The sequence below is a fragment of the Heloderma suspectum genome, chromosome 12, assembly GCF_057233095.1.
Source record: "Heloderma suspectum isolate Gila_16-S chromosome 12, 16-S_ref, whole genome shotgun sequence".
In the NCBI taxonomy this organism is placed as follows: Eukaryota; Metazoa; Chordata; class Lepidosauria; order Squamata; family Helodermatidae; genus Heloderma; species Heloderma suspectum.
This window is the reverse complement of record NC_139469.1, coordinates 21,039,099-21,064,392: the sequence shown is the minus strand read 5'-3', so window position 1 is coordinate 21,064,392 and position 25,294 is coordinate 21,039,099. Positions and strand designations below refer to the sequence as shown.

Here is a 25,294-nt window from a genome sequence, read left to right as displayed (position 1 = left end):
AGGAATAAAACTATAAATATTTTTCCAACATCTTTGTGTCGTCATTCCACTGGGTTATTTTGGATGTTCTCCAGTTTCATCTGATCTCCATCCATGCCAGGGCCTGCTTGAGGCTTTTCCTCCCTCCCGTTGCCTGAGGCCCAGGCTTACAAAGTGGCAGGGGGCAGCAGCCGCAAAGTGCCATTTAAAATGGCACAGAATGTCCCCGAGCAGTGCTGTGGTAGAGCATTGTGGGTAGCTGCAATAGCAGCGGGCGATTCACAGAGAGAGCCAGTGTGGTGTAGTGGCAGGAGTGTTGGACTGGGAGTCGGGAGATCCGGGCTCTAGTCCCCACTTGGCCATGGAAACTCACTGGGTGACTTTGGGCCAGTCACAGGCTCTCAGCCCAACCCACCTCACAGGGTTGCTGTTGCGAGGATAAAATGGAGTTGGAGGAGGATTATGTACGCCGCCTTAAGGTGGAAAAAAGGCAGGGTATAATGTGTGTGTGTGTGAGACAGAGAAAGAGAGAGAGAGAGAGAGAGATGGTAGCCCACCACAGCTTGTAGTAAGCTAAGAACCACCTGCCATTGCAGTTACCCACAGTGCCCCAGAGTAATACTCCAACAATGCATTGTGGGTAATTACAATGGCGGGTGGTTTGCAGTTGTCAGCCACAGATTATCATTTGGTGCTGCCTGCCACTGCTGGTAAGCTTGTGGGGCAGGGGAACCCTGATGCTGAGGTTTCAGTCCAGGTGAGGCCACTGTGATGGGTAGACAGCAGGGCATCAGGGTAGACCCAATGTGGTGTAGTGGCTTGAGTGTTGGTTTGGGAGTTGGGAGACCTGGGTTCTAGTCCCCACTCAGCCATGGAAGCTCCCTGGGTGACTTTGGGCCAGTCACAGACTCTCAGCCCAACCTACCTCACAGGGTTGTTGTGAGGATAAAATGGAGAGGAGGATTATGTATGCCGCCTTGGGTTCCTTAAGGAGGAAAAAAGGTGGGATAGAAATGCAATCAATAAACAAATACAGTAGAGCTGAGCTTCATCATCATCATCATCATCATCATCATCATTTACATTTCTATACTGCCCCATAGCCGAAGCTCTCTGGGTGGTTTACAGAAGCTAGAACATTAAAATACAACATACGAAGTTTAAAAGCCATTTACATAAATGCACACAGACAATATACACAAACAACGTATAATTAAAAACAACGTTGAACAGTCAGTCATAACTAAAGACACATCCAGGACCGATTAAATATCATCATGTGCTGCCAAATGCCTGGGAAAAGAGATAAGTCTTAACCTGGTGCCAAAAAGATGACACGGTTGGCACCAGGCGGACCTCGTTGGGGAGCTCATTACAAAATTCACAGGAATGCTACAAATCAAAGTGAATCTAATACAGATCAATAAGCTGTCATACGAGCAGCCCATTTAAAACAGTTTTTCACACTGCTTCGTTAACCTCACCCCCACCCCAATACATTGTGGATTGCTGAAGTCTTCCAAGCAACTGAGCCTGGTGGATCTCATGAGAGAGGGAGTGTCACAGGCGCCGCGGCACCACCGAGAAGGCCCTGCTCCAAACTAAAGCCAGTTTCACCACTGAGGGTGGAGGGGAGCTGGGAATCCCGCAGAAGATCTGAGGGGAGCAGGGAGGTATCCATGGATGCAAAGCAGAGGTAAGCAAGCTGGTACCCTCCAGATGTTTGGACTACAACTCTCATAATCCCTGAGCACTGGCTATGCTGGTTGGGGCTTATGGGAGTTGTGGTCCAAAATACCTGCAGGACACCATGCTGTCGACCTCTGATATATGCCTTTGGCAAAATGATAAAGCTGTGGTCAAGGATCCGGCTCCTTGTTTTGTGAATTACCTTTTGGAGAGCTCCAAATCCCAGATCTCTAGCTCTGAAGAGGGTTCCCACATTGGGAAGGGGACAGTGTGAAAGGGCGTTAGCTCAGTGGTAGAGCCCCTGCTTTGCATGTGGAAGATCCCAGGTTCAATCCCTGGCACCTCCAAGTAGGGCCAGGAAAGATTCCTGCCTGAAATCCCAAAGATCTGCTGCCAATGAGTGTCGGCTATACTGGGCTAGATGACCCAAGAGCCTGACGGTGTAGGCTGCCTTCCACGTTCCACATGCCTCAAATTGTGGCTTCCATATTGGAATCTTGGAATAGGTGAAATAACCAGTGTAGTGGTTAGTGTAGTGGTAGTGTAGTGTAGTGCCAGTGTAGTGTAGTGGTGAGAGTGACGGACTGGGAGCCGGGAGATCCGGGTTCTAGTCCCCACTTGGCCATGGAAGCTCACTGGGTGACTTTGGGCCAGTCACAGACTCTCAGCCCAACCCACCTCACAGGGTTGTTGTTGTGAGGATACAACGGTGAGGAGGAGGATAATGTAAGCCACCTTGAGTTCCTTGCGAGAGGGAGAAAGGCGGGGTATAAATGCAATAAATAAATAAATAAATAAACCCTGATCGGTCATAAGTAGGTCCTCTGTTCCTGGGATTAGCCTGGGAATCCTGGCTGCTTGGATCCCAGTTTTGTTCTTTTCTCTCTTTTTTACTTAGGGCACAATCCTAGGCATGTTTAGACAGAAAAACATCCTACAACTTCCAGCATGCTGGCTGGGGCATGCTGGGAGTTGTAGGACTTCTTTCCTGTCTAAACATGCCTAGGATTGAGCCCTTAAGAACACAAGAAAAGCCCTGCTGGATCACACCAAAGGCCTCTCTAGTCCAGTATCCCGTTCTGCACAGTGGCCATTTTGGTGCCTCCAGGAAGGACATGAATGAAACCCACAGCCCTCACTGTTATTTCCCCTCCCACCCTGAGGAAGTGGTATTCAGAAGCACACCAGCTCTGAACATGGAGGTTCAACTGAACAACGATGGCTGATAAACATCATAATCCCCTCTTACAATGAATTCCATAAATTAAAGGCCAAACCACACGTTCCATTAAATGCAGGAGTGGGGATGGGATTGCATTTGTGCGTGAATTTTAAATAGCAGCTGCTATGACCTGTCTCCCCTCAATGGGATCCCGATTTTAGCACCAAAAGAGTTAGCTTCCCTCCTAGGGCAAACAGCAACCGGGGTGTGTGTGCATGATTTTTGTTGGGACCATGGTGTTGCTGGCGGGTGGGGGAGTTTAAGGCCCAATCCTATGCAAGTTTGGACAGAAAAAATTCCTGCAGTGATGGGAGTTGTGGGACTTTTTTCTGTCTAAACGTGCATAGCATTGTGCCTTTAGTATCCTTTCCACATGTGCTACAGAGTTTTGGATTGTCTTCCTGACTCTGCCACTGCTTTAAAAGCACACACACGCACATGCACAGAGGCAGAGAGGCAAATGCACTGAAGTTCATATCTGGCTTGACCCGAATTATCCCTTGAGCGAAAAATTATTTTCTTTTGTTTTTCCTGAACCTAATGGCAATCAGTTTTCATTGGGCAACCCTGGATTGCAGTGATGTGCAAGGCAGAGAAAAATGCCCTCTTTCTCTCCTTGCTTTACTCTTATTTTAGCTGGACACAGCAAAACAGAAATACGGGTTCTCGGGAGGAAGGCTGCCATCAGAACTGCTAGCAATGTGATTTCTGTTTCCCACTGACCAGGAAATTCAATTTGTACATCTCGACTCCCCACCCCTGACTCCTCATCCTCCAAGGAATTTGAGCATGGCTCATCAGACTTTGCGTTCACTGCCTTTGCTTCTCTAGGTCCCCAGGGCCTTGAGTTCCATTACAGCAGTTTCACGCAAGGTCTGCTTGGAACCACCTCTAAGCTGCATCTGTGGGGAAACACTTTTTTTCTGTGCGCAGCAGAAGCAGCGATCCATGCGGGAGAACAGCATGGAAAACGCTTCGGGCTGTGTGGTTCTGGCGTCTGCTCAGAAAAGCTTAAGGGCACAGTAAGGGCGCCAACATGAGCATTTTGCACCAACCCTTTTTTCCCTCCCTGTTTGATTTGTGCTGGAAGAAGAGGGTTGTGCAACATGAAAGTTGGCAGCCTCCCCCGTTGCTACTGACGTAGAGTTTCCAAGGAAGAGGGTCATATAAATGGTTTCGAACCTTACCTGTGGGACATGGAAGATGTTTATAGAAATTAGATAAAAACTGAAGTTCAACTTCACACACGCCCGCCTGCCTCCCACTCAGGAGAAGACGGCAGATGGAGGAAGAAAATACTCGTTGCTTCCAGGCATGTAAACACCCACCCACAGTGCTTAGTGAAATTATGGGATATGCTATTGCAAGATGTAGTGATGGCTGTCAACTAGATGGCTTTAAAGGGGGATTGGACAAATTCATGGAGGAGAAGGCTATTGGTGGCTACTGATCTTGATGGCTATGAGCTACCTCTGGTATCAGAGGCAGTAGGCCTATGTACACCAGTTGCCAGGGAACATTGGCAGGAGGGTGCTGTTGCACAGATGTCCTACTTTGGGCCTTTCCACGGGCATCTGCTTGGCCACTGTATGAACAGAATGCTGGACTAGAAAGCATTCAGCAGGGCTCATCTTATGTTCTTAAGGACAGAGGGAAAAGTGGACGGTGTCAAAATCATTGGGCAGGAATATGCTGTCCGCCTCTTGTTCGTGTACGTAATGGGACTTGAGGCACAAACATGGTAGTTGGGGGAATTGTATATCAGATGTATCACATATTTATTTCTTATGTTTGTATCCCCTCCTTTCTCCCAAATGCCCAGAGTGCTGCACAATCTGCTCCTCCCCTTTTCATTCCTCGTGACAACCCTGCGAGGGATGATAGGCTGAGAGATTAACGACTGAGCCTGGGGTTATCTAAAGGAGTTTCAAAGCTGAGCAGAGATTTGAGCCCCGTCTCTTGTTCCCTACTTTCCCCCAGTCATTGTCCAATGCTCTAACCACTAGGTCACACTGGCTCCGGTTACACACATGATTCTGTGTGAGCCCTGCAGTAAACATCTGTGGCAAGAAATGCTGCATTCTGCAACAGGGATCAACCACACCGATTTGAATCGTTTCTCCAGTTTTTCATAATTTATTCCACTTTTTTTGCTATTTTGCATAAACTATTTTAGTTCTCCCAGGGAAGGGCTGTAGCTCAAGGGCAAACCACACACTTCGCATGCAAAAGGTTCCTGGTTCAGTCCTCCGCATCTCCAGGTACGGCTGGGAAAGACTCCTGTCTGAGACCCTGGAGAGATACCTGCCTATCAATATAGACAATACTGACCGAGATGGTCTGACTTCAGAGGTTTCAGCAGGTACATCCATGTATAAGCTTACTTTCCGTACCCCATTTTAAGGCAGCCTTCCCCAACCTGGTGCCCTCCAGATGTTTTGCACTGCACCTCCCAGCATTCCTGACCATTGGCCATGCTGGCTGGGGCTGATGGGAGTTAAGAGTCCAAAACACCTGGAGGGTAACAGGGTGGGGAAGGCTGCCATAAGGGCTAGAAACTTGGGTGGTCCTTTTGTAAAATGTAATGGCTCATTCTCAGGCATTTGAATCTTTGAGTCCCGTGGAAGTATACATACACAGCCCTGCTTACGTTCCTTGTATGCGTCATCTGCTTCAAATACATCCAGTGGAGTCTCCGGTGTTAGTTGGGCTCCTTCCAGCACCAAATACATGCCAGAAGGCCTGGGGACCACGTTTTTGTGGGAATGTCAACAGCAGAATGGTGTTGGTGGCATATTATTCGCTATGACAGATGATCTTGTTTTGCTTTCTCCCGTTCAAAGCTCTGATGGTTTCTCTGACACTTTCCCACCTTCTCTCTCTCTCTCCCCTTCTCCCACCCTCCTCTGTCTCTTGCTCTAGTATGAAGAGGCGTCCTAATTCTCTGAACATCCCCCTCACAGATGACATGGTACGTGGGCAGGTGGGGGCCAAGCTCGCCCCCGCAGTGGACCACTGGCACCTGAGTGACCTCGGCCAGCTGCAGTCCAACTCCAGCTACAAGGTTTTTTTCACACCGCCATGGAAACGAGGCCTTCCGGGCCTACTTGTCAAATGGCATCTCCATCGGGGCAGCGAGACCTCTGTGTGTCTGTAACCCTTTGCAGCCTAGAGCCATTTTTGTGCTTAGCTTAGCTCTGCCTGTGAGGGGTATCCTTTCCTTTCCTAAGGGGATTTTATGGCCTGGTGCAGCGGCACACACACATGCCTATCCCCGTCAGGTTTTGTACACTCAATGCTACTGAGCATCTGTACTGTTTTCCTTTTGCTCCCCTGGTCCTCAGTTGAGAGCAGAGGGGGTTATTTCATGCTAGGCCACCTCCCACCAGCATCCACCACCATGCAAACTCTTTGGAACAGCCAGGGAGGCCTCCTCGGTCCCTGTCATGCCAGCCTTTAAATGTTTCCCAGCAGGCGTGGCAGGAGGTTCCCTCCCTTCCGGGTCCTGGCTGTCAGGGAGATACATCACTGTCGCCCTGGTACGGGTGTTCCCCCTTCCCATTGGCTGTTTCTCCTTCCTGGTCCCTTCCCAGTTGCCCCAGTGATAGCCAATGTCCCCAGGCAACATGTTTCCCCTCTGTGGCTTCAGCTGCCGCTTCAAGCAGCCCCTTCTCCACAGCTCTTTGATGGAGGGGGGCGGGGGCATCTTCATGGTCTGGCTACTGCATGCTGGGGTTTGATGCTGGGATGGTAATATCCAAGGAAACGTGCAGGCCGTCATGACGTCAGTGTTTCCCATACTTTCCCATAGTTGTCCATGGGAAAGCCAGCCACCAAAATGAGCATAAAACCATTTAGGGAAACTCACTATGCATGGAGAAAACGCCACTGTCAAATTAAATTTCTCTGCGATGGTTTAGCCAGTGACGGCCCCTTTGTCCTGGGTCTCTGCTGCTAATCTGGTCTTGTTATACACCTAAAAACAATCGGTATCTAAGTACCACATAGGATAACTTGAATCTCACCAACGCAGTATGTCTGTGGCTTCAAATTCTGCTGCTTGTCAACGCAGAGCTTACTTGCCTTTAAGAAAGGTGTGGCTGCAAAGGGTTAAGTGGCCATCTTTTCACAGTCTTCATTGTCATTCTGCTATGCTTTTTTAGTGTATGTGTCCTCTGTTAAATTCTAGCTGGGATTGTAGTAAAAGAATATCCTAGACCGATGTCAACGAGATCTTCGCTGGCCTTGAAGCAACAGCAGTTCTTTAAACAGGCTGGACAAAAGTTGAGAGTCGGTGGCTGGGATCAGGTGGAGATGTCAGAAGTGCTTTAAGAAAAGAAGGGACCTGCTTCTCCAGGGATAGCCCCATGCTCACAGCAGAGTCTCCTATGAGCATGGAGTTGTCCCTGGATGAAAGGGTAGATGGTCAGCTGGCAGCAGTCCTTGATAGCCACAAAGACAACTGGAGCCTCACTGCATCCTCCATATGGAGACTGCACTGGTAGGGTATGCTGAAACCCTCATTCGGTTTCCTAAAGAGGAACCACAAAGATTTGGATGTAGAAACACAGAGAAGTACCATCAAGCTATATATACATAACAATATATCAATAACAACAACAATTATTATGATTAATATATTAATTATGGAGGGAGCAATCCTATGGCCGCTAGTCAGCGGCTAGATGGCCATAGGATATCTTGTTCTCCGGGAATATCTTGTTCCCAGAGTACCCACCTCCCCCCACTTCCACGCTGCCTCTGAGGCAGCGGGGAACAGCCTCGTCCTCCACGCTCACAAGAGGAGTGCGGAGCGGCCGAAAAGGGGGGTGTCTGGGGGCGTTTCAGGGTAAGGAGGGCGGAAATACCTGTACGACACATCCAATGTGTCATACAGCAGCCTCTTCCCCCTCTCCGTCCTCCCGTGGCTACACAGCTGCAATCGGCTGTCTAGCCAAAAATGCAGGGCAGGAGAAGTGCGGAGGGAACGATCCCCTCCGTGCTTCTCCTGCCCTGCATTGGATAGGTGGTCGCCTCCGAGTTCGGTGGTAGCTGCCTATATCTGCATAGGATTGCACCCTAATATATTAATTGTTTAGATAGACAGATATGATTAAGGACATGCCCTGAGAGAATTAAGAACAGGCTCCGCTCAGACTCTTTTGCTGCCCTAGGACAGCTGTCCCAAACCTGGTGCCTACTCAGATATGTTGGACTACAATCCCCATTGCCTCCAGCCATGCTGGCTGGGAACAATAGGAGTTGTAGTCCAACACATCTGGAAGGATGCTCCAGAGGGGGTGGGGGAGACTCAGTTTTGCTATTTCCCTGCCCTTCAGTTCTTGTGGATGGTGGGAGGAGAGGTTCTGTGTTTTCTTCTCAAGGCTTTTCCTGATTGCACTCCCTCCCTTTCCGCTGTTCCATTCAAGTAATTAGAGCAAATGGAATGAGCATGAAAGGGCTGCCTTGACACCTAGAATTTTCCTGTCTTGGGCATTCACTTGAACTGTCCATCGAGCCTAGAGTTGATTGGCCAATGAATTTCCTAGTGGTGAAATCCCATTTCCTCAAACCCTACATGATGCTGCTAGGAGTGGATGCTCTTGGGTGTAGCAGGGAGGGGCGTGGCATTGTGCAAACGCGCGTCTTGGGTTTAATGGTGCTGCTTTGAGGGTTTTTTGTGTTTTTTTTTAAGTCCTGTCTGAAGTCAATGCTGGTGCTGGACCCTTGAAGGGATCCTTATGGCTTGTTCGCCGCTAAGTAGCAAGTCCAGCATACAGTCATAAGTGAAGTCTGATCTTTGCTACCTAGGAGACAATGAGAGCCAGTGTGGTTCAGTGGGTAGAGAGGATCGGGCCCTTCTGACAGTTGATGCTTCCAGACAGACAGCTCCTAGCGCTACTGATTAAAAAGGCAGCGTGCAGCTATTAGGTCTTTCCCTCCTTCACAGATTTTTTGTGGTGGGAGAAAAGGCGGAAGAAGCAGTGGGGAAATGTGGGAGGGTTACGAATGAAAGATAACAACGTCTGGATGCACACACAGCCCATATAACCCTGGAGTGTGTCGGCGTGTGCTCAGAAGTCCACGCAGCTTCAATACTGTGTTTCAGCGTAATGAATTCTGTTAAGGCTTCTAATTTAATTTATCTTTCACAACAGCTCCGTAAGGTGGGCTACGCTAATAAGGGCCTCCACTTTACTTCATGGCTAAATGGGGATTTGAACCTGCCTGTTTAAAGTCAAGTCATCAGGGTCAGACAAAACTGGATAACCCAATGGAAAGGAGAGGAGAAGTCTCAGGACATAGGGGGAAAAATAACGTTTTAGTCTTCAAAGGAGCCCCAAAGAATAAAACCTTATTTTCCTCCATCCTGAGATTTGTTCTCTTTTCCATAATGCGAAGGCATGCCATTCTAAACCAGGGGTAGTCCTCAGACTTAATTTCAAAAGCCCTCGGCAAGGGGTCAGTTGAGACTGCTGTCGCTCTTCCAGCAGCTTGCTGGACATGGAGAAAGACAGAGGAGAGGTGTGTGGCCAAGAGAGAAGGACCCCCGCCCATGTTTGGCTCTGGCCTGCCCACTGTCAACATGCAGCCCCCAACAGGTTACCCTGTTCCTGTTGGCAGAACAGCGATACACGTGACGAGGCTGAGCTGTGTGAAATCCTAGCTGAAGGAGCACGCTTTACCCTGGATAAATCCCACTGGAGGCTCTGGGTCAAAGGAATAAGAACCCTTGCATTTATTGCAGGCAATACATGTTGTAGAGGAGGATCCCCAACTCATGATGAAGGGAGACCCAAAAAGGGGTCTCCTCTCTCTGAGAGGCAAGAGCATGAAGAAGTAGGAAGTGGGAAGTGAGGTTATCAGTCTACCATGGGAAGGAAGGACAGCACAGATCAGAGGATAGTCTATAGAATGCTTGGAGATCCTCTGTCTATTCCCTTTCCATGCAGACACACCTGCCTTGCTCTTTTCTCTTTGAAGCTAGCTGAGTTGCATCCACCCTTCCAACAATTCCCAGCAAGGGAATGCAACCTTTGACAGCAAAAAGGTTCCCTGCCCCCGTTGAACACTGCCCTACATTGGCCCATAGTTGTTCATTTTGTCATTGCCATTATGAGCTTTCTAGTGTGTAGTGCTCATATATCGTAAAGCAGGGGTGGAGAACCTCCAGCCCATGGGCCAAGCCCAGCCCCCCTTTCTCCTGACCACCTACCATTGGGTGGTTTTCCAGCTTTTACACAGCCCATCCCCCTCCCACCCCATCCAAAAAAGTTAAAATGCCTCTCCTAAGGCTTAGTGACTGGCAGGAAGAGCTTTAAGCTAAAATATGCTGGTGGTTTGGCCACGCCCCTTTTCCTTTGCCCCCTGGAATGTGGCCCCCGAGAGCTTCTCCAAAACTGAATATGGCCCTTGGGTTGAAAGTGGTTCCCCACCCCCATCATAACGCGATGAGGCAACTGCCAAGCCAGTAAATGAAAAAGTTAACTGATAGACGTGGATGCCTTTTCCTCCCCACACCTTTCTCTTCCCCTCCCCTCCCGCTCCAAACAATCTTGTGCCCTAGTGCCCACCGGATGAAATGTCGGAATCTGGGCAGTCCTCCGCAGCGGCTACGCCGAGCACTACCGGCACCAAATCCAATACACCCACCTCGTCTGTGCCCTCCGCTGCCGTCACCCCTCTGAACGAGAGCCTTCAGCCCATGAATGACTACATCACGTCGAAGAACAACAAGCGGTCGCGGGAGAAGCGGAACAGCCGGAACATGGAAGTTCAGGTCGCCCAGGAGACGAGGAACGTGAGCATAGGTATCGGTGGGCCTTTCTGCTTCACTGGCTTCCTAGAATCCTCATGTTTGGGCATAGCATGCCAAAAGGAAACCCTTAATCCTGTATTGCCGGGGCTTTAGATATTTTGTAGAGCTGGAAAAAGTGCAGAAAAGGGCAACTAAAATGATTAAGGGGCTGGAGAGAAGGCTACAACAGCTGGGATTGTTTAGCTTGGAAAAAAGGAGGGTGAGGGGAGACGTGACAGAGGTCTACAGAATTAAGCATGGTGTGGAGAATGTGGATAGGGAGACATTTTTCTCCCTCTCTCAAAATACTAGAACCCGGGATCATCCCAATGAAGCTGGTTGGTGAGAGGTTCAGGATGGGGAAAAGGAAGGATGTCTTCACACAGTGCATAGTTAAAGTATGGAATTCGCTACAACAGGATGTAATGATGGCCACACATTTGGATGGCTTTAAAAGGGGGGTGAACAAATTCCTGGAGGAGAAGGCTATCAGTGGCTACTAGTCCTGATGGCTATGTGCTACCTCCAGTACCAGAGGCAGTGAGCCTACATACACCAGTTGCTGGGGAACATGGGTGGGAGGATGCTGTTGCGCTCGTGTCCTGCTTGTGGGTTCCTGGTCGACAGCTGGTTGGCCACTGTGTGAACAGAATGCTGGACTAGATGGACCCTTCGCCTGATCCCGCAGGGCTCTTCATATGTTCTTCTGTTCTTATTCTGTGGGTTCTGCACGAGTGCAGCATTTCAAATTTAGCATCTTTGAACATCTCAGTTTTCCTTTAAAAAAGATCTATTACGAGAGCAATCCTATGACCCCTAGACAGCGTGTGCTGGGCCATGGCATAGTTTGGATTCCTGGATCCCAGGTCAGAGACAGTGCTTCGACTTCGGACCCAGGAGTCCGAGCTCCCCGCCCCCTCCCCTTCACTGCCAATGCAGAGAGAACCACGCTGGCTGCCGGCTAGCAGTAGAGACATTGGAGAGGAGGAAAAGGGGGTGTGCCAGTGGGCAGGGAGGGGAGGGTACTGGGGAGACTAGCTTATGACGTATCCTCAGGCCTCCCCAGCCTCCTTCCCTCCTGCTCCAAAGCGCCCCAGCTAGATGGGCAAAAGAGCCTTTCTAGCCAAAATTCAGAGCAGGAGGAGCGTGGAGGTGAAGATTGGACGACTGTAAGCCTCTAGGTTTGGAGGCTTACGACCATCACAATAGGCCATCCCATGCTAGCTGGGGAATGCTGGGAGTTGTAGGACTTTTATCTGTCTAAACATGCATAGGGTTGCATCCATATTTATTAAAGAAATATCTTACTCACTTTCCACTAGAAAATAATCCAAAAGCATGGTGCAAACAATAAAACAGAGTGAAATAATGCAGCACTGACAAAAACAAAAATAACCAAACGGGAGGACAGTAACAGGTAAATAACAAGTTGCACAGTGCAGCAAAAGAAAAGAGAGAAAATTGGTAAGACTTGGTGCTGCTCGTATATGAGGGGTGGAGGGAGTTCCACAGTTGGGGTGCCTGTATCAAGAACACTCTCGGGCGCCATGTATCGAACTCTAGGCCAATGGGCACCGTCAAATGGGCATCCTCACTCAAATGTAATATCCGGGCATGTACATAAGGGAGAAGGTGCTCCATCAGATAACCAGGTCATAAGCCATGTAGGGCTTTATGGGTAGTATCCCACTGTGTCATTCCATTAGTGCAAATGATGTTGTGGTAGTGGAAACTAGGTTCTGAACTATGCACAAGAGAAGAATCCAACTAAAGTTGCGTTTGCCCAAACGGTTTTGCATAAATCTTGCGCGGTGCGTTGTGCAGCCGGTTGCATATTCCACTTGTGTAACTGGTTACGCAACTATTTGCACCCATTGTGCAAATACAAGCGGTTGCACAAGCATAATAGGCAACCCCTTGTGCAATGGAAAGATTCAGCAGAGCTCCGCTAGCGCTAATTGGGTTTGCAGAACATCACCGTTGGATACTGCCCTATATGTCAACACAAGCACCTTAAACTTGGCTTGGTAGCTTATTGGCAGCCAGTGTGGCTCCTTCAGAAGTGGTGTAATATGTTCCCATTAGGCTTCTGCACTCAATAGCCAATATCCTCCTTAATAAGTGGAGGTGGAAAATACCCTTCCCAGTTCCAAGGTTTTGTTGGCTTTCCCCGAGCACAAACACTTCCCTTTCCTTGCTCCATCCTACAGGAATGGGCAGCAGTGATGAGGGCTCAGATTTTCAAGATATCGACTCTACTCCGGAGTTGGACATGAGTCAGGATCCCCGGCTGGAGCGCACAGGGAACAGGTGGGAGTACTTTTGTTGCAGATGTTCCCCCTTTCATTGGGCAAGCTACTAGGGGTTTGGTGTGGCCTGCCATTGATGGATTGTAAAGGGCCGAACTATGTACAGTGAAACCGCCTATTGTGCCTATTGCCAGGTAAACACTGTATCAGGAAACCACAGTTTGGAGCAGAGAAACAGTGGGGGGAAAGGATGGTTATCCTTTTCTCAGTGCCCCATCTCCTCTCTGCAACAATTTGTTTTTCTCTCCGCTGGGATACGCTTGATTATATATAGCTTATGCATGTACACAGTGCTTTACAAACTGAAATGGACACAGGGAAACCACAGAGGAAAGGGAGACATGGAAACATGGGTAAGCCAGCAGAGAAGATGTGATTATTTTAATTATACGTATTTTGGTTTAATTGCAGTAATGTATAGGGCATTGGCTGGGGGATTCTGGGAATTGTAGTCCAACACTTTTGGAGGGTGTCAAGTTGGAGAAGGCTGGTATAGGGACTCGGGGGATGATCCACAGGCTTCCCGGAAAAGGTAAGTATTTTAGAGGGACTTACAGGAAATAAGGGAGGTGGCTATGCAATGGTGTTCTGGGGAGCAATTCCAGGCATAAAGGGCAGCAAGGAAAAATAGATGGCGTTGTTTCAGGGAGCAGGAGACCTTTTGGATGGCTGAGGGTGGTGGAGCTGGATGAGCAAAGGTCACAGGAAGAGATGTATTGGGATGTAAGCACACACAGAGAGGAGGAGAGAACATCTGGTCCAGTGGTTCCATTGGCCAGTGCTGCTTCCTACAAGAGGGTCATCGTGAGTTGCGCCCAGACATGGATGCATCAGTCCAGCAAATCAGAGTTGCCTCTTCTCAAACCACAAGTTTCGATGACTTTGAAGAGCAAGTAATTCGGTTTTATGTGCACTGAATAAAGTAGTGCCATTTTATCTACACGCTTAGCCCTAATATGTGGTCTAGTCCTCCTTGGAATGTACCACTTCAGATTATGGGTGGGAGCTGCATGTCTGGGTGTCTTCCCCATGTTAACACTCCATGCACATGAAAAGCTAGCATGCCAGGGAATGTGTTCACTAGCCTTCCCTCTAACATGCTAGTTTTCTTTGTACAGGGAGACTTTTGTGACTGAAGTGGTACAGTCTGAGCAGGAAACATGCTGTTCCCCACTTGCAGTCTGAAGTATCACAGTCCAGGAAGGGACTATATCATAGGACAGCTTGGAACATGTAGAGGGCTCCATTTTTTGTCACTGTTGAGTTAATCCTTTGGCTGAAACGATGGATGACTTCCCATGCTGATAGAGGAAAGTGCAAATATTGCCAGTTGCAACATTTCTTTGGTTTTTTTCCTTACACAACAGCCCCACGCAGGGGATTGTGAACAAAGCCTTTGGCATCAACACCGACTCCCTGTATACCGAACTTACTGAAGTGGGCTCGGAGGCTATCGGGGACGTGGATGAAGGAGCGGACCTGCTAGGTAAAGGATGCTTAAAGAGCTCCGCTTTTAGAATTCTTAGCTTGTTTATCTTCACAACGATCCTTTGAGGTAGATTAGGTCGAGTGATAATGACCTGGTTAAATTGCTGGAGGAGGTTCAGGTAGCTCAGCCCTCTCCAAACTGGGGCCCTCCAAATGTGTAGGACGACAACTCCCAGAATCCCCCAGCCAGCTATCCTATACTTTTGGAGGGCCCCAGGTTGGGAGACCGCTGAGCTAGATCATTTGACTCTTTAGAGCCTAGAGAAGAGGCAGAGCTTATAGTGATCAGATAAGCTTATATCCAATTTATGATTCTATGATTTATCCTAACAAATGTTGGAACATACAGAAACAATAAAAGGGCAGTTACTTAGCAGGCCTGTGTGTACTCTGTAGAATTCTCTGGCCTGTATAAGTATGCAACTTGAAACATGTTTGCATGATTCCTTTTGCATTTTTAAAATCAGTTTGCCTGTTATGTTCTTTCCCAGTCTGGAGATTCGGAAAGAGCTAATCAAGGCATGGATGCCTTCCTATCTTCTGGCTACTGGGAATGCTACTCATCCCATATTTGGGCTTTGGGGATTTCACCAGGGATTGCCTACACCCACCTTCCCCAACCTGGTGCCCTCCAGATATTTTGGACTCCAACTTCCATGAGCCACAGCAGCATGGCTAATGGTCAGGAATTCTGGGAGTTGTAGTTCAAAACATCTGGAGGGAACCAGGTTGGGGAAAGCCTGCCTACTCACATTCAGGCAGTCCCCACCCCCACCCCTAACCATACGAACTAGAAACTTTAAAAAAAATAGAAACACGAAAATGATCTTCCCAGCAAGCAGAATTGTGTAGTCAAAATCATATTCTGTGCTTTTACTTCCCTTACACAAAGCCCTGCTTAGCAGAGGTCCTGACAACACATGTTGAAGTTAAATGAATAAGAGCACAATCCTATGCATGTTTAGACAGAAAAAAAGTCCTACAACTCCAAGCATTCCCCAGCCAGCACTGGGGAATGCTGAGAGGGGAATGCTGCTGGCTAGGGAATGCTTGGAATTGTAGGACTTTTTTTCTGTTTAAACATGCATAGGATTGCCCCCTAAATAAGTTTACCCAATATGTACTGCCAAGCAGTTAATAAAAGGAGATGAGGAGGCATCAGGGACATCAGTTAATAAGTCAATAAGCAGAGAAGTAAAATGCAGAATTATCAAAGCAAATCAGTCTTAACTTGCTGACACTCCCAGTCTTTTAATTTTCCTCCCTCTTGATTCCTTGTCACACTGAGTGCTTTTGTACACTCAAGCTCATACTCGCAACCACAGGTTCATTCCCCCTGCCCCGCAACATTCTCAGTCAGCTATGCCATATATCATTATTTATGTTATTATTTCCTTTATTAATTTTATATCCTGCCTTTCCATTGGAATGCTCAAGGCAGTGAACCAAATCAGTGTTGCCAAAAACAGTGACAGCAGTTTGAGAAAAGCACTCTTTTATAACAAAAAAGGGCTGAACTCTCCTGACCCCTGAATTTTGCTGCCTCGTTTGTGGAGGGTGAATTTGGGGTAGGGGGGAGCCTTTCTCTGAGTTTTTTTTGAGGGGGCAAGAAATTCACTGTTAGGTGAAGGGGAACTTACCATTTAGCAGCAGCTTTGGATATCTTCTTTTTCCCTACTCTTTTAATGTGCCCCACTGGTGGCAGCTGTGTATACCAATGCCAATTCCCTTCCCACTCCCCACGGTGGCCCAGAATGATGCTGCGTCCAGGGCATTATTTGGGAAATTAAAATGATGGCTGGGTCACCAAAAGGAGGGCTCTGACATTGGCAGCAAAGAAAAAGTAAAGAAGAAAGCCACCCATCTCTCCTGCTGATGGCGAGTCACCCTCCTAAACAGCGTCAACCACCCTGGTAATGAATTTTGCACCCCTGAAAGGCTCAGAGAAATGCCCCCCTATTGTGGGGGCTCAAAGTTTTGAGCCATCTCCCCATTCTACTCAAAATACTTATAGCTTAGCCCTATAAGCGTCTAAATTGCTTAAAGCAACAAAGGCAGGGAATCTCTCTCCCCTCCTCTGACTGCTCCTTTTCATGAAAAGCAGGGTTGGGCAACTTGTGGCCCTCCAGATGTTTTGGCCAGCAACTCCCATCAGCCCTAGCCAGCACAGCCAATAGTGAGGGATGATGGGAACTGTAGGCTAATCCATGATGTAAAGAATAGACGCCCCTAACCTCCCTTTGCATGTGAATGGGGCAGACACAGAGCTAAAACATACATGGCTGCCTCATCCCCATGTTTAGTCTGGCCCTCCACTCCATAGTAAACTAACATATTTTTGTTCACCGTCCAGTCAGAATCTAGAAGGGAGGGGTGAATAGCCGATTAACAACAGCTGGGGCTGCTGGCGGGATATTGAGCGGGGTGGGCGGGGAAACAACTTGGTTTTACTTCTAGGTGGCTCAAGCATTTTGGAGTGTAAAGCTTTCTTTCCCTCAACTAAGAGGGAATCTTTGGTGACGAGAGGGACCCCGAGGATGCGCAAGCTGGTAAGTTTTGCCTTGCTGCCATTCTGAAAGGAGCGGAGATCCAGTTCAGAGCTTAACACGGTCTCGGTCATGCCGGCCTGCTCAGGTTGTGGGCTGCCAAGCCAAGCACAGCCCACCAGCCCTGCACACAGCCCACCAGTGGTGCAAGAAGCCTCCTGCTTTTACAGCTTTTCCTGCACCTGCCAAAGCAAACAAAACATAGCGGGGAGGCTGTAGCTCAGTGGTAGAGGTACTGAGGCACATAGGCAGAAGGTCACAAGTTCAATCCTGCACATCTCCCATTGAAAGGATCAAGGGATGTGAAAGATCTCTGCCTGAAGCCCTGGAGAACTGATGCAAGACAGAGCAGACAGCGCTAGACTAGAAGGACTAGCAGTCTAACCGGTGATAAGGCAGATTGCCAGGTTCCTAAACGGTGGGGATCAGGTTCCTGGTGGGCCACGATCCATAGCTGGTGAGCTGTGTTTGACTTGGTGGGTCTCAAACTGTGCTTTTGTGTGTTCTCATGAATGTTGTAAAGGCCAAAGCAGCCTTCCCCGAAGCCGGCATCCTCAGACGTGTTGACTACGATGCCCACCATCCCCAGCCATGCTGGGGGTGATAGGTGCTGTCGTCCGATGCATCTGAAGGGCACTGGCTTGGGGGAAGGCTGGGTTAAAACATTCAGTTGCCACCAACACCCATGAGTGTTGCCATGACATTTTAGTAGCAAAAGATAGTAGTTTTCTGATCATGATTCTGCCATTTGCGTTGGCGGAGAAGGGAATGGAGAAAACCCCCTTAGGGGAATGGTCCTTGTCCTGCAGTTTTAATGGAAAGTACTGTAGGAAAACCGGATGCCATGGCGTGAAAAACGAGGTTGTCGAGTTTTGCAGAAACGTCTCTAGGCTCCTCACCCTTATTTTCATCTGAAAAACCAACCCCTTCTTTCCCACATTCCTAAATGTCCCCTACGTAGATTCATGCCGTTTGCAGTCATGGTGGGTCCTGTCTTTACTATTTCATGCCTTTTGACATTGAAATGGCAAGATCATTGTTAATTTCTTTCGTTTTGTTAAAAAAAAAATCCAGAACTTTTTATTTTGTTGGTTTCAGTCACTGATGGACTCTTTCTTTTTCCCCACTTCCTTCCCCCCACCTCCTTCTGTCTCTCTGTGCTTCGCTGGACATGGCCCATAGGGGAGTTTTCAGGTGTGTATCTCTCCTCTGTTCAGATTCCTTGTTTGTTTCCTCCTTTTTCCCCACTTTCCTCTGTCTCGAATTTAAATTGAATGACGTGGGTACACACATATGATACTCCCCTGTTGTTGTCCAATCATGGTTGGCTTTGCGGACGTGGTCCCGCCTTTCCCTTGTTTGATTGGTTTGCACAACTAAGGTCCCAAATCCCATAGAACATTCTCTGCTTTTTGCTCACATGTCTGCTACATCATGGTAAAGCTTTTGCTTTCTGGCTTTCTGCAGCTTCGCTCCACTCTCTCTGCTTGGACCCCTCCCTCTATTGTACCTGGGGAAACCTGCGGGGTGGGACCTGGGGAAACCTGCTATTGATTTCTGTCTCCCTGTGGGGTGGAAACCTTTTTTTTTAAGGAGTAGACCCAAAGTTTTTGAGAGAGTAAAGGTTCCTTCATCTTGCAGGTTCCATTTTTTAGTCCTTTCCCTCCCTCAGGGCGGTTTGCAGGCATAATAGAGGGTCTAGAGCTCTTTAATGAGCTTCCGCCATGCATTAAAAACATGGTTGTTCAGGCAGGCATTTGGGGTGGGCTAGGATAATTTTAGAAATGTGATGTTTTTAATGTTGAATTTTATTGTATGAACTGTTTTTATTGTTGTATATCGCCCAGAGTGGCTGGGTGACCAGCCAGATGGGTGATTAATAAATTTAATAAACAAACAAACTACTTGCAGGATGGGTATCAAAGTTCAGTTCTCATAGGTGATAAGTTTGCGAAGGAGCGAGACTGTCAGACAGGGTTCTAGCCCAAGAGAGCTATGGAGGTCAAAGGGCATCTTTTCTACATAGCCGTACAAAGTCCGCTTATGTTTGGAAATCCTTAAATCAGTGGTCCACAAACTTGGGTTCCCTAGATGTTGACTGACTACAATGCCCAACAGCCCCACCCAGAATGGCCAGTAGCTGGGGATGGTGGGGATTTGTGGTCCAACAACATTTGGGGGACAAAAGATCTGGAATCACCACTTGAACAGTGCTGACTAGTTGGCCCGAGGCACAGTTGTGGTCACAAACAGAAGGGGAAAAGACCGCCTCACAAATGGGTTAGTTCCAGGCATATCTCAAGATATTTTCTTTATCCGGGTAAATTTCTTTGAAAGCTGCTTGGTGTCTGGGGTGTGAGGTGGACACTGCTTTTGACTGCTTCTCTTCCATCTCGCCTAAGCTGGAGCCAACTCACTTGTACCTCTGCCTTTCCCCCTTCTTTTGCTTTGCAGAATGTGCAGCTTTTTTTGAACCTCTTCGTTTTGTGTTTATTTCCGGTCCCCTCATCTCAAAAAGGATATCTTAATACTGGAAAAGGTTATCAAAAAGGGCAGTCAAAATTATGGAGGGACTGAAATACTGTTCTCTGTGAGGAAAGACTAAAGCATTTGGGGGAGTTTTAGTTTTAGGAATCAAAGGATGACAAGACAGAGGTGGATAGAGAGACATGCTAACTTTCGCTCATAACAGTAGAACTGAAGCTGTAATCCTGTACCCACTTACCTGGGAGTAAGCCCCATTGAACACAATGGGTCTTACTGCTGAGTAGACACATATAGGATTGCTCTGTGAATCACCCAGAGAAATTGATTGGCAGTAGATTCAGTGGGTACTGGACATGCTCAGTGGGCACAGAATGCCAACTGAGGCTTTTTTGGAGGGGGGATTGAAAAAACAGGAGGTTGGAGCATGGAATGGAGTATGTTGGAAGAGGATGTGGCTGGCTGGAACCCTGAACTTTACACTGCAACATTTTCTTAGGGGCTCCAATGTCAACTGGTATTAGCCATGATGGCTAAATGGCGCCTCTATGTTCAAAGGCAGGATGGATGCCTTTGAATAGCAGTTGCTTGAGTGGATCTCCCATTGAAATCAGTAGGACTTCAGTTAGCCAAAATGACTAACGTTTCCATATGGACTTGCTCTGGATCCAGCCCAGCTCAATTAGATGGACTCTTGGTCTAATCCAGCAGGGATGCTCTTATGTTCTTCACTCGGATCCCGTATTAGATCTTGGTATCCATGTAATGCAAGGGTGAAGAACTGGTGGTCCTCCAGGCTCCAACTCCCATCAGCCCCATTCAGCATGGTCAGCAATCAGGGATGATGGGGTCTGTGTGGTCCAAGGACATTTGGAGGACCACAGGCCCTCCACCCCCGACCTAACAGAACAGAGCGGGATTACCCTTGCTGTAGGTGGGTAACTGAGCCTTCCAAACTCCAAGGGGCGACGTGCCGTTCACATGCAGTGGCTCACCAAGCAGATCAGATGATTTTTCTGCCTTCCAGTGTGCAAAAAAGAAGAAAAAGTGGTAAATTGCTGCATTTTAATTGTCACTCAACATGTGGATTTCCTTCCTTCCGCTATACAGCAAGCATAATTGCAGAATTCTCCACCAGGGGGTGTAGGTCACTGTAGGGGGTGGGGCAACGATAGGCTGCCATGGCAACCCATAAGTGGTGAGGCTGAACAAAAGCAGGCTGCCCTGCTGCCGGTAGCCAGGAAGCAAGAGCCAGTAGCCAAACACGGTGTTTCCAGACGGGTGGCTCCTAGCGTGAGCAGTTAAAAGATATTGTACAGCTCTTCCATCTTTCTTTCCTGAACAGATTTTCTGTGAACAGAAAAAAGTCTGGGAGAGGTGATGGGAAAACACGGGATGTTTACAAATGGAAGGCAATGTTGTTTGGCCCCCCCATAAAAATCTGTGAATGAGGCAGGGCAATTTCACGGCAGAAGCTCCATTGGCACCAAAGCGAGCTCCCAGCTAGATCTGGAAGCCTTTATAGGTCTCCTAAGTCAGAGGGTAGTGCATGGGTGGCCTGGGTGGGCAGAGTCGAGGAAACTGTTACTGCCCAGGCAAAGCTGTGGCTTCTAGCCCCAGTGGGCTCTCGGTTCTAGTCCCAGCAGCTTCTGAAAAGCGCTGACTGGCAATGTTACAGAGGAAGTTTGTTTTAGGGAGGTTCAGCCACCTCTGAGTGGCCTTTTTTAGGGCAATGGCTGATATCTGTGATAATACTTAACAAGTGCAGTATTTAAAGTGTTAATGATAGAGGAAGAGTCAGAGTCTTGCAAAATCAGTCACAGTCACTCTTCAGTCATATTAGCCCAAGTGGTGGCTTTAGCTACTGTGGGAAGCAGGATGCTAAACTGGGTGGACCTTTGGTCTGATCCAGCAGGGTTATTCTTATATCCTTGTATCAGTTGTTGCTTGTCTTAAAAGCAGTGGTGGAATATTTTGAGTGGAGACAGGATGGATGAGGCTCGACAGCTTTCCAGAGGTGCCTGAAATCATACAGGGAGTGGTTGTCTGTAGAAGGGGTGAGCAACCTGCAGCCCTCAACCTAACTTCAAAAGCCCTCTGCAGATGATCAGTTCAGACTATTAGCAAGAGGGAGCTGGCAGTGTGCTGGGCATGGAGGAAGAAGAGAGGGGGGGGCAGCAGAGAGAGAGACAGAGAAAAGGGGGTGCAGAGAAAGAGAGAGAAGGGGTGGCAGAAAAAGAAAAGATGGCAGAGAGAAAGAGAGAGAGAAGGGGTGGCAGAGAAAAAGAGAGAAGGGGTGGCAGAAAAAGAGAGAAAAGGTGGCAGAGAGAAAGAGAGAGAGAAGGGGTGGCAGAGAAAAAGAGAGAGAGAAAAGGGGTAGCAGAGAGAAAGAGAGAAGGGATGGCAGAGAGAGAAAGGGGTGGCAGAGAGAGAGAGAAGGGTGCCAGAGAGAGAAAAGGGATGGCCCCACCCAATGTTGACTTCAGCCCTGCCCACCATTCGCATGTGGGCCCCAACAGATTTCCACCAAGGGGTTGTGACCCTCAACATAAAAAAGGTTCCCCACCCCCTAGTTTGGAATCTTGATGGTTATTCCAACATTACCATTTCTCTGCTTCTCCAGACAGAGTGGTAATGCTGGACTTCGCTTAAGCGACCTCTCGCTACAGCCTACCACTTCTCCGTACACAACGGCCGTCAGTGTAGAGAAGCTGTCAAGCAGCTGTGGTCTGAATCCACTCAAGGCATCTTTATCATTAACAGACCCTGTTTTTAATATAACAAAAGGGTACACGAGCATCCTCAGTACTGATCTCATTTTTTTCTCAACTGAAATGAAGAAGCCCCTTTAAGGTTTTTTCATGGCCTGTGGGAGTGACTGAAAAGTGGCAAGAGATGTGCCATTTGTAATTTGATTGCAAAGCGATGTACCATGCTGGTTTGGCCACCGATGAGTGCATGTGCACGATGCTCTGACTTGGATTCCTGCAATGAGCAGGGGGTTGGACTCGATGGCCTTGTAGGCCCCTTCCAATCCTACTGTTCTATGATTCTATGATTCTATGTCATCTTGGATGGGTGTGCACATTAATCTCATTACCAAAAAAGGAGGATCTGGACTTCTTTCCTCCTGGGAGTAGGACCTCTTCGGGCCTCTCCTGGTAAGGATGGGAGTGGAGATTAATGTTGCCATGTGAAAGTTGATAATGGCCATGTTGGAAATGTTATCACAGTGTTATGTGATTTTTTATTTTTAGCAGGATCCTCCATGAGTAACGTGGCCAATTAAGAGAAAAAAGGGAGGACATTGGGTTGAATCCAAAAGTTCCCTTCCTCTAATGGAAGGAGTCTTTCGAAAAATTGTGTTTTTCTATTGGAGGAAAGGAATCTTTGGATCCAACCTAATGAAAATGGGGCATGTGGTTCCTTCCATTTGGCATTTCACTATCGACCCAAGATGGCTGTCCATTAGCTAACCCCATGCTGATGAATATGTCCAGGGAGGGGCACCTTTTCTGCCAGTAGCCCTTTTCAAAATCAGAAAGGGGCCCTCAAACAATCTCCTCAGCCCCACATTTTACCTTCTCCTGCTGTTGTTTTCTTCCCCCTCAACTTTGTCTATGCTGTCATTTTGGTTACCTGCCATAATAGGCATAAAGGACCGTTGTTCCACCAGGGTAGAGAACAGTGGTAGGACCAGAACTCGAACAGCTACTTGATCCAATTATTTCAAAATCCAAGACTTTCCTCTCTGTTAAGTTGGATCAGAGAGGGCAGACGGAGTGGTTCTTGCTGCAGCGTACCTGATTTCTGCACACATACATGCTAAGAGAGCATCACCGTTTTGCCGTTTACAGATTTGTATTTAATGGCTGCTTTTTCTCTCTCTTCTTTTCTCCCCTCTTTTTCTCTTCTTTGTCCCTACCTCTTTCTGTACCTCTGCTCCTCCCCTCCTCTTTTTGCATATGGAATGACTTTCATAGTACGGGATGATTTCTTTGGTAAGGCGAAGGCCATTTTTTAACATATGGGTGTTCCCCGTCCACCTTTTTGTTCACTCAGCATCTCTTCATCCTTTCTGCAGCCCCCACCCCTGGAATTTCTTGGGACTTTTTGTTCTGTTTTGTTTTGTTCCTGTGTTGGTGATGAAGTTGCTTTGTGGTGAACAAGTAGATTCATTCTTCAATTGCCATCTTTTGGGAAATACTCTCTTCTGTTCGAGGATGTAGATGATGATCCACTTTGATGTTTCAAGCAGCTCACAAGATGTTGGCTGAGGGATGTGGCCATGAAATGTGTTGCTTTCCCTGCTAATATTTTCTGGGAACTGTAAACAAAAAACCAACCCAGGCACCCTCGATGAGAAGTGTCTACACAACAGACTCCGTCATGATTCAGTGAAATGGCCACAGGGGCTCCCTGTAGATTTCCGGGTTCAAGATCCAAAGCACTGGTTTTAATGTTCCGAAGCCCTGATTTTAGAAACCACTCTGTATTCCAAAAGGCCAGGCGAGGCCTTTTCTACAGGTGGGGAACATTTGCTCATGGCAGAGTCACCTTGAAGCAGTATCAGGGCAAATCTACCATGTGCTTTTGCTTTTCGTTTCAGATCTTTAGATTAGCCCTGAGTTGTTTTAAGTGTATTGCAATAGCATATTTAGCAAGCCAGATATAACAGAAGGTAGGTTGGGATAGATCACTGGATGATTCTCCATGTGACTCCCAAAAGTTTCACAGCAGCATCGACAAAGAGGCTTTTTGTTCTCTAAATTAGGCTGCTAGAACCCCTGATCTGTAGAACCTTGAACCCAGGACCGGCATCAGGGGATGGCTCCTACTAGCTGAGGCCCACACCCACTGACCCTTGCAGCCTTTGGCTCTGATACACGTCTTCTTTGCTGTCGCTTCTTCGCCTGCCCCCTCTGAGCATGGAAGCCGTGACAAGAGCAAAGAGATGGAGAAGCATCCTCCCATTGCAGACTCCGAGATAGATTCCAGGGGAGGACACAGTGCAGCCCATGCGCTGCATAAACCCGGTTTTGGACAGGTTTGCAACCCCACCACTGCTAAATTTGCCGTTGTGGCAGTAGGAAAAAAAGAAGACACAATTTTGCCAGAAAATAAGGCACATGGGAAATACACACCTTTTAAAAATTCTGTTTGTATGCACAATGTGTGTGATCCCTGCGTCGCTTGTTTTCTTGCAAAATCGTGCTGGGATGGTGGTGGTGTTGCTGCCAGCACAGCAAATCCAGCAGCAGTGGCAATTTTGGTGATGGCAGAGGAGGGGTGCAGCCCCTGGTGATTTCTCGGGGGGGGCAGCAATGGGGCCATGCAACCCCCGGAAGTAGACCGTCCCTGATTTATACTTGTGTATGCAGGTCATTGCAATGCGTGGTCCCTGGGATACATTAGGTAATTGGCTCCAGCCCTTGAGTCACCATTTTGCACGTGGCTCCAGTCGGTGGACCATGGAGTTCTAGTAAAAGATCAAAGTCATTCCCCTAAGCCTGGCATCTGCCCACGTTGTGTGCTAAAAACAAACCAGGATTCTGTGCCACGGTGCTGCAAATCCTGCGCCAAGATCAATGTATAAAACTTTAGAAACCCCAGCAAATTTGCATATATTTACTTACTGGGTATGATTTATTCCACTTCTCATAATCTTTGGTATGAGCAAAGATCTATCCAGGATATTAACACTCTACTTCTAAACTGCTGGAAATTCAGATGGGGCTTCACGCCCACCGTAATATTCACGTGGCATCCATCATACAAC

General features: G+C 47.9%; 1 protein-coding gene across 2 annotated transcripts in view; it reads left to right on the top strand.

Annotated features, from left to right (window-relative positions):
* The window catches only part of MAPK8IP3 (mitogen-activated protein kinase 8 interacting protein 3), a 101,848-nt gene that overhangs the window by 28,414 nt on the left and 48,140 nt on the right, over positions 1-25,294 (top strand). Inside the window, exons 5-8 of one of the 2 annotated variants that reach the window (XM_084818664.1) lie at positions 5,813-5,861; positions 10,458-10,701; positions 12,899-12,998; positions 14,365-14,501. In XM_084818664.1, the coding sequence (XP_084674790.1) occupies positions 5,813-5,861; positions 10,458-10,701; positions 12,899-12,998; positions 14,365-14,501 (530 nt within the window). Of the gene's footprint in view, positions 1-5,812; positions 5,955-10,457; positions 10,702-12,898; positions 12,999-14,364; positions 14,502-25,294 lie in introns of both variants that reach the window. The other variant, XM_084818663.1, reaches the window with a different exon arrangement.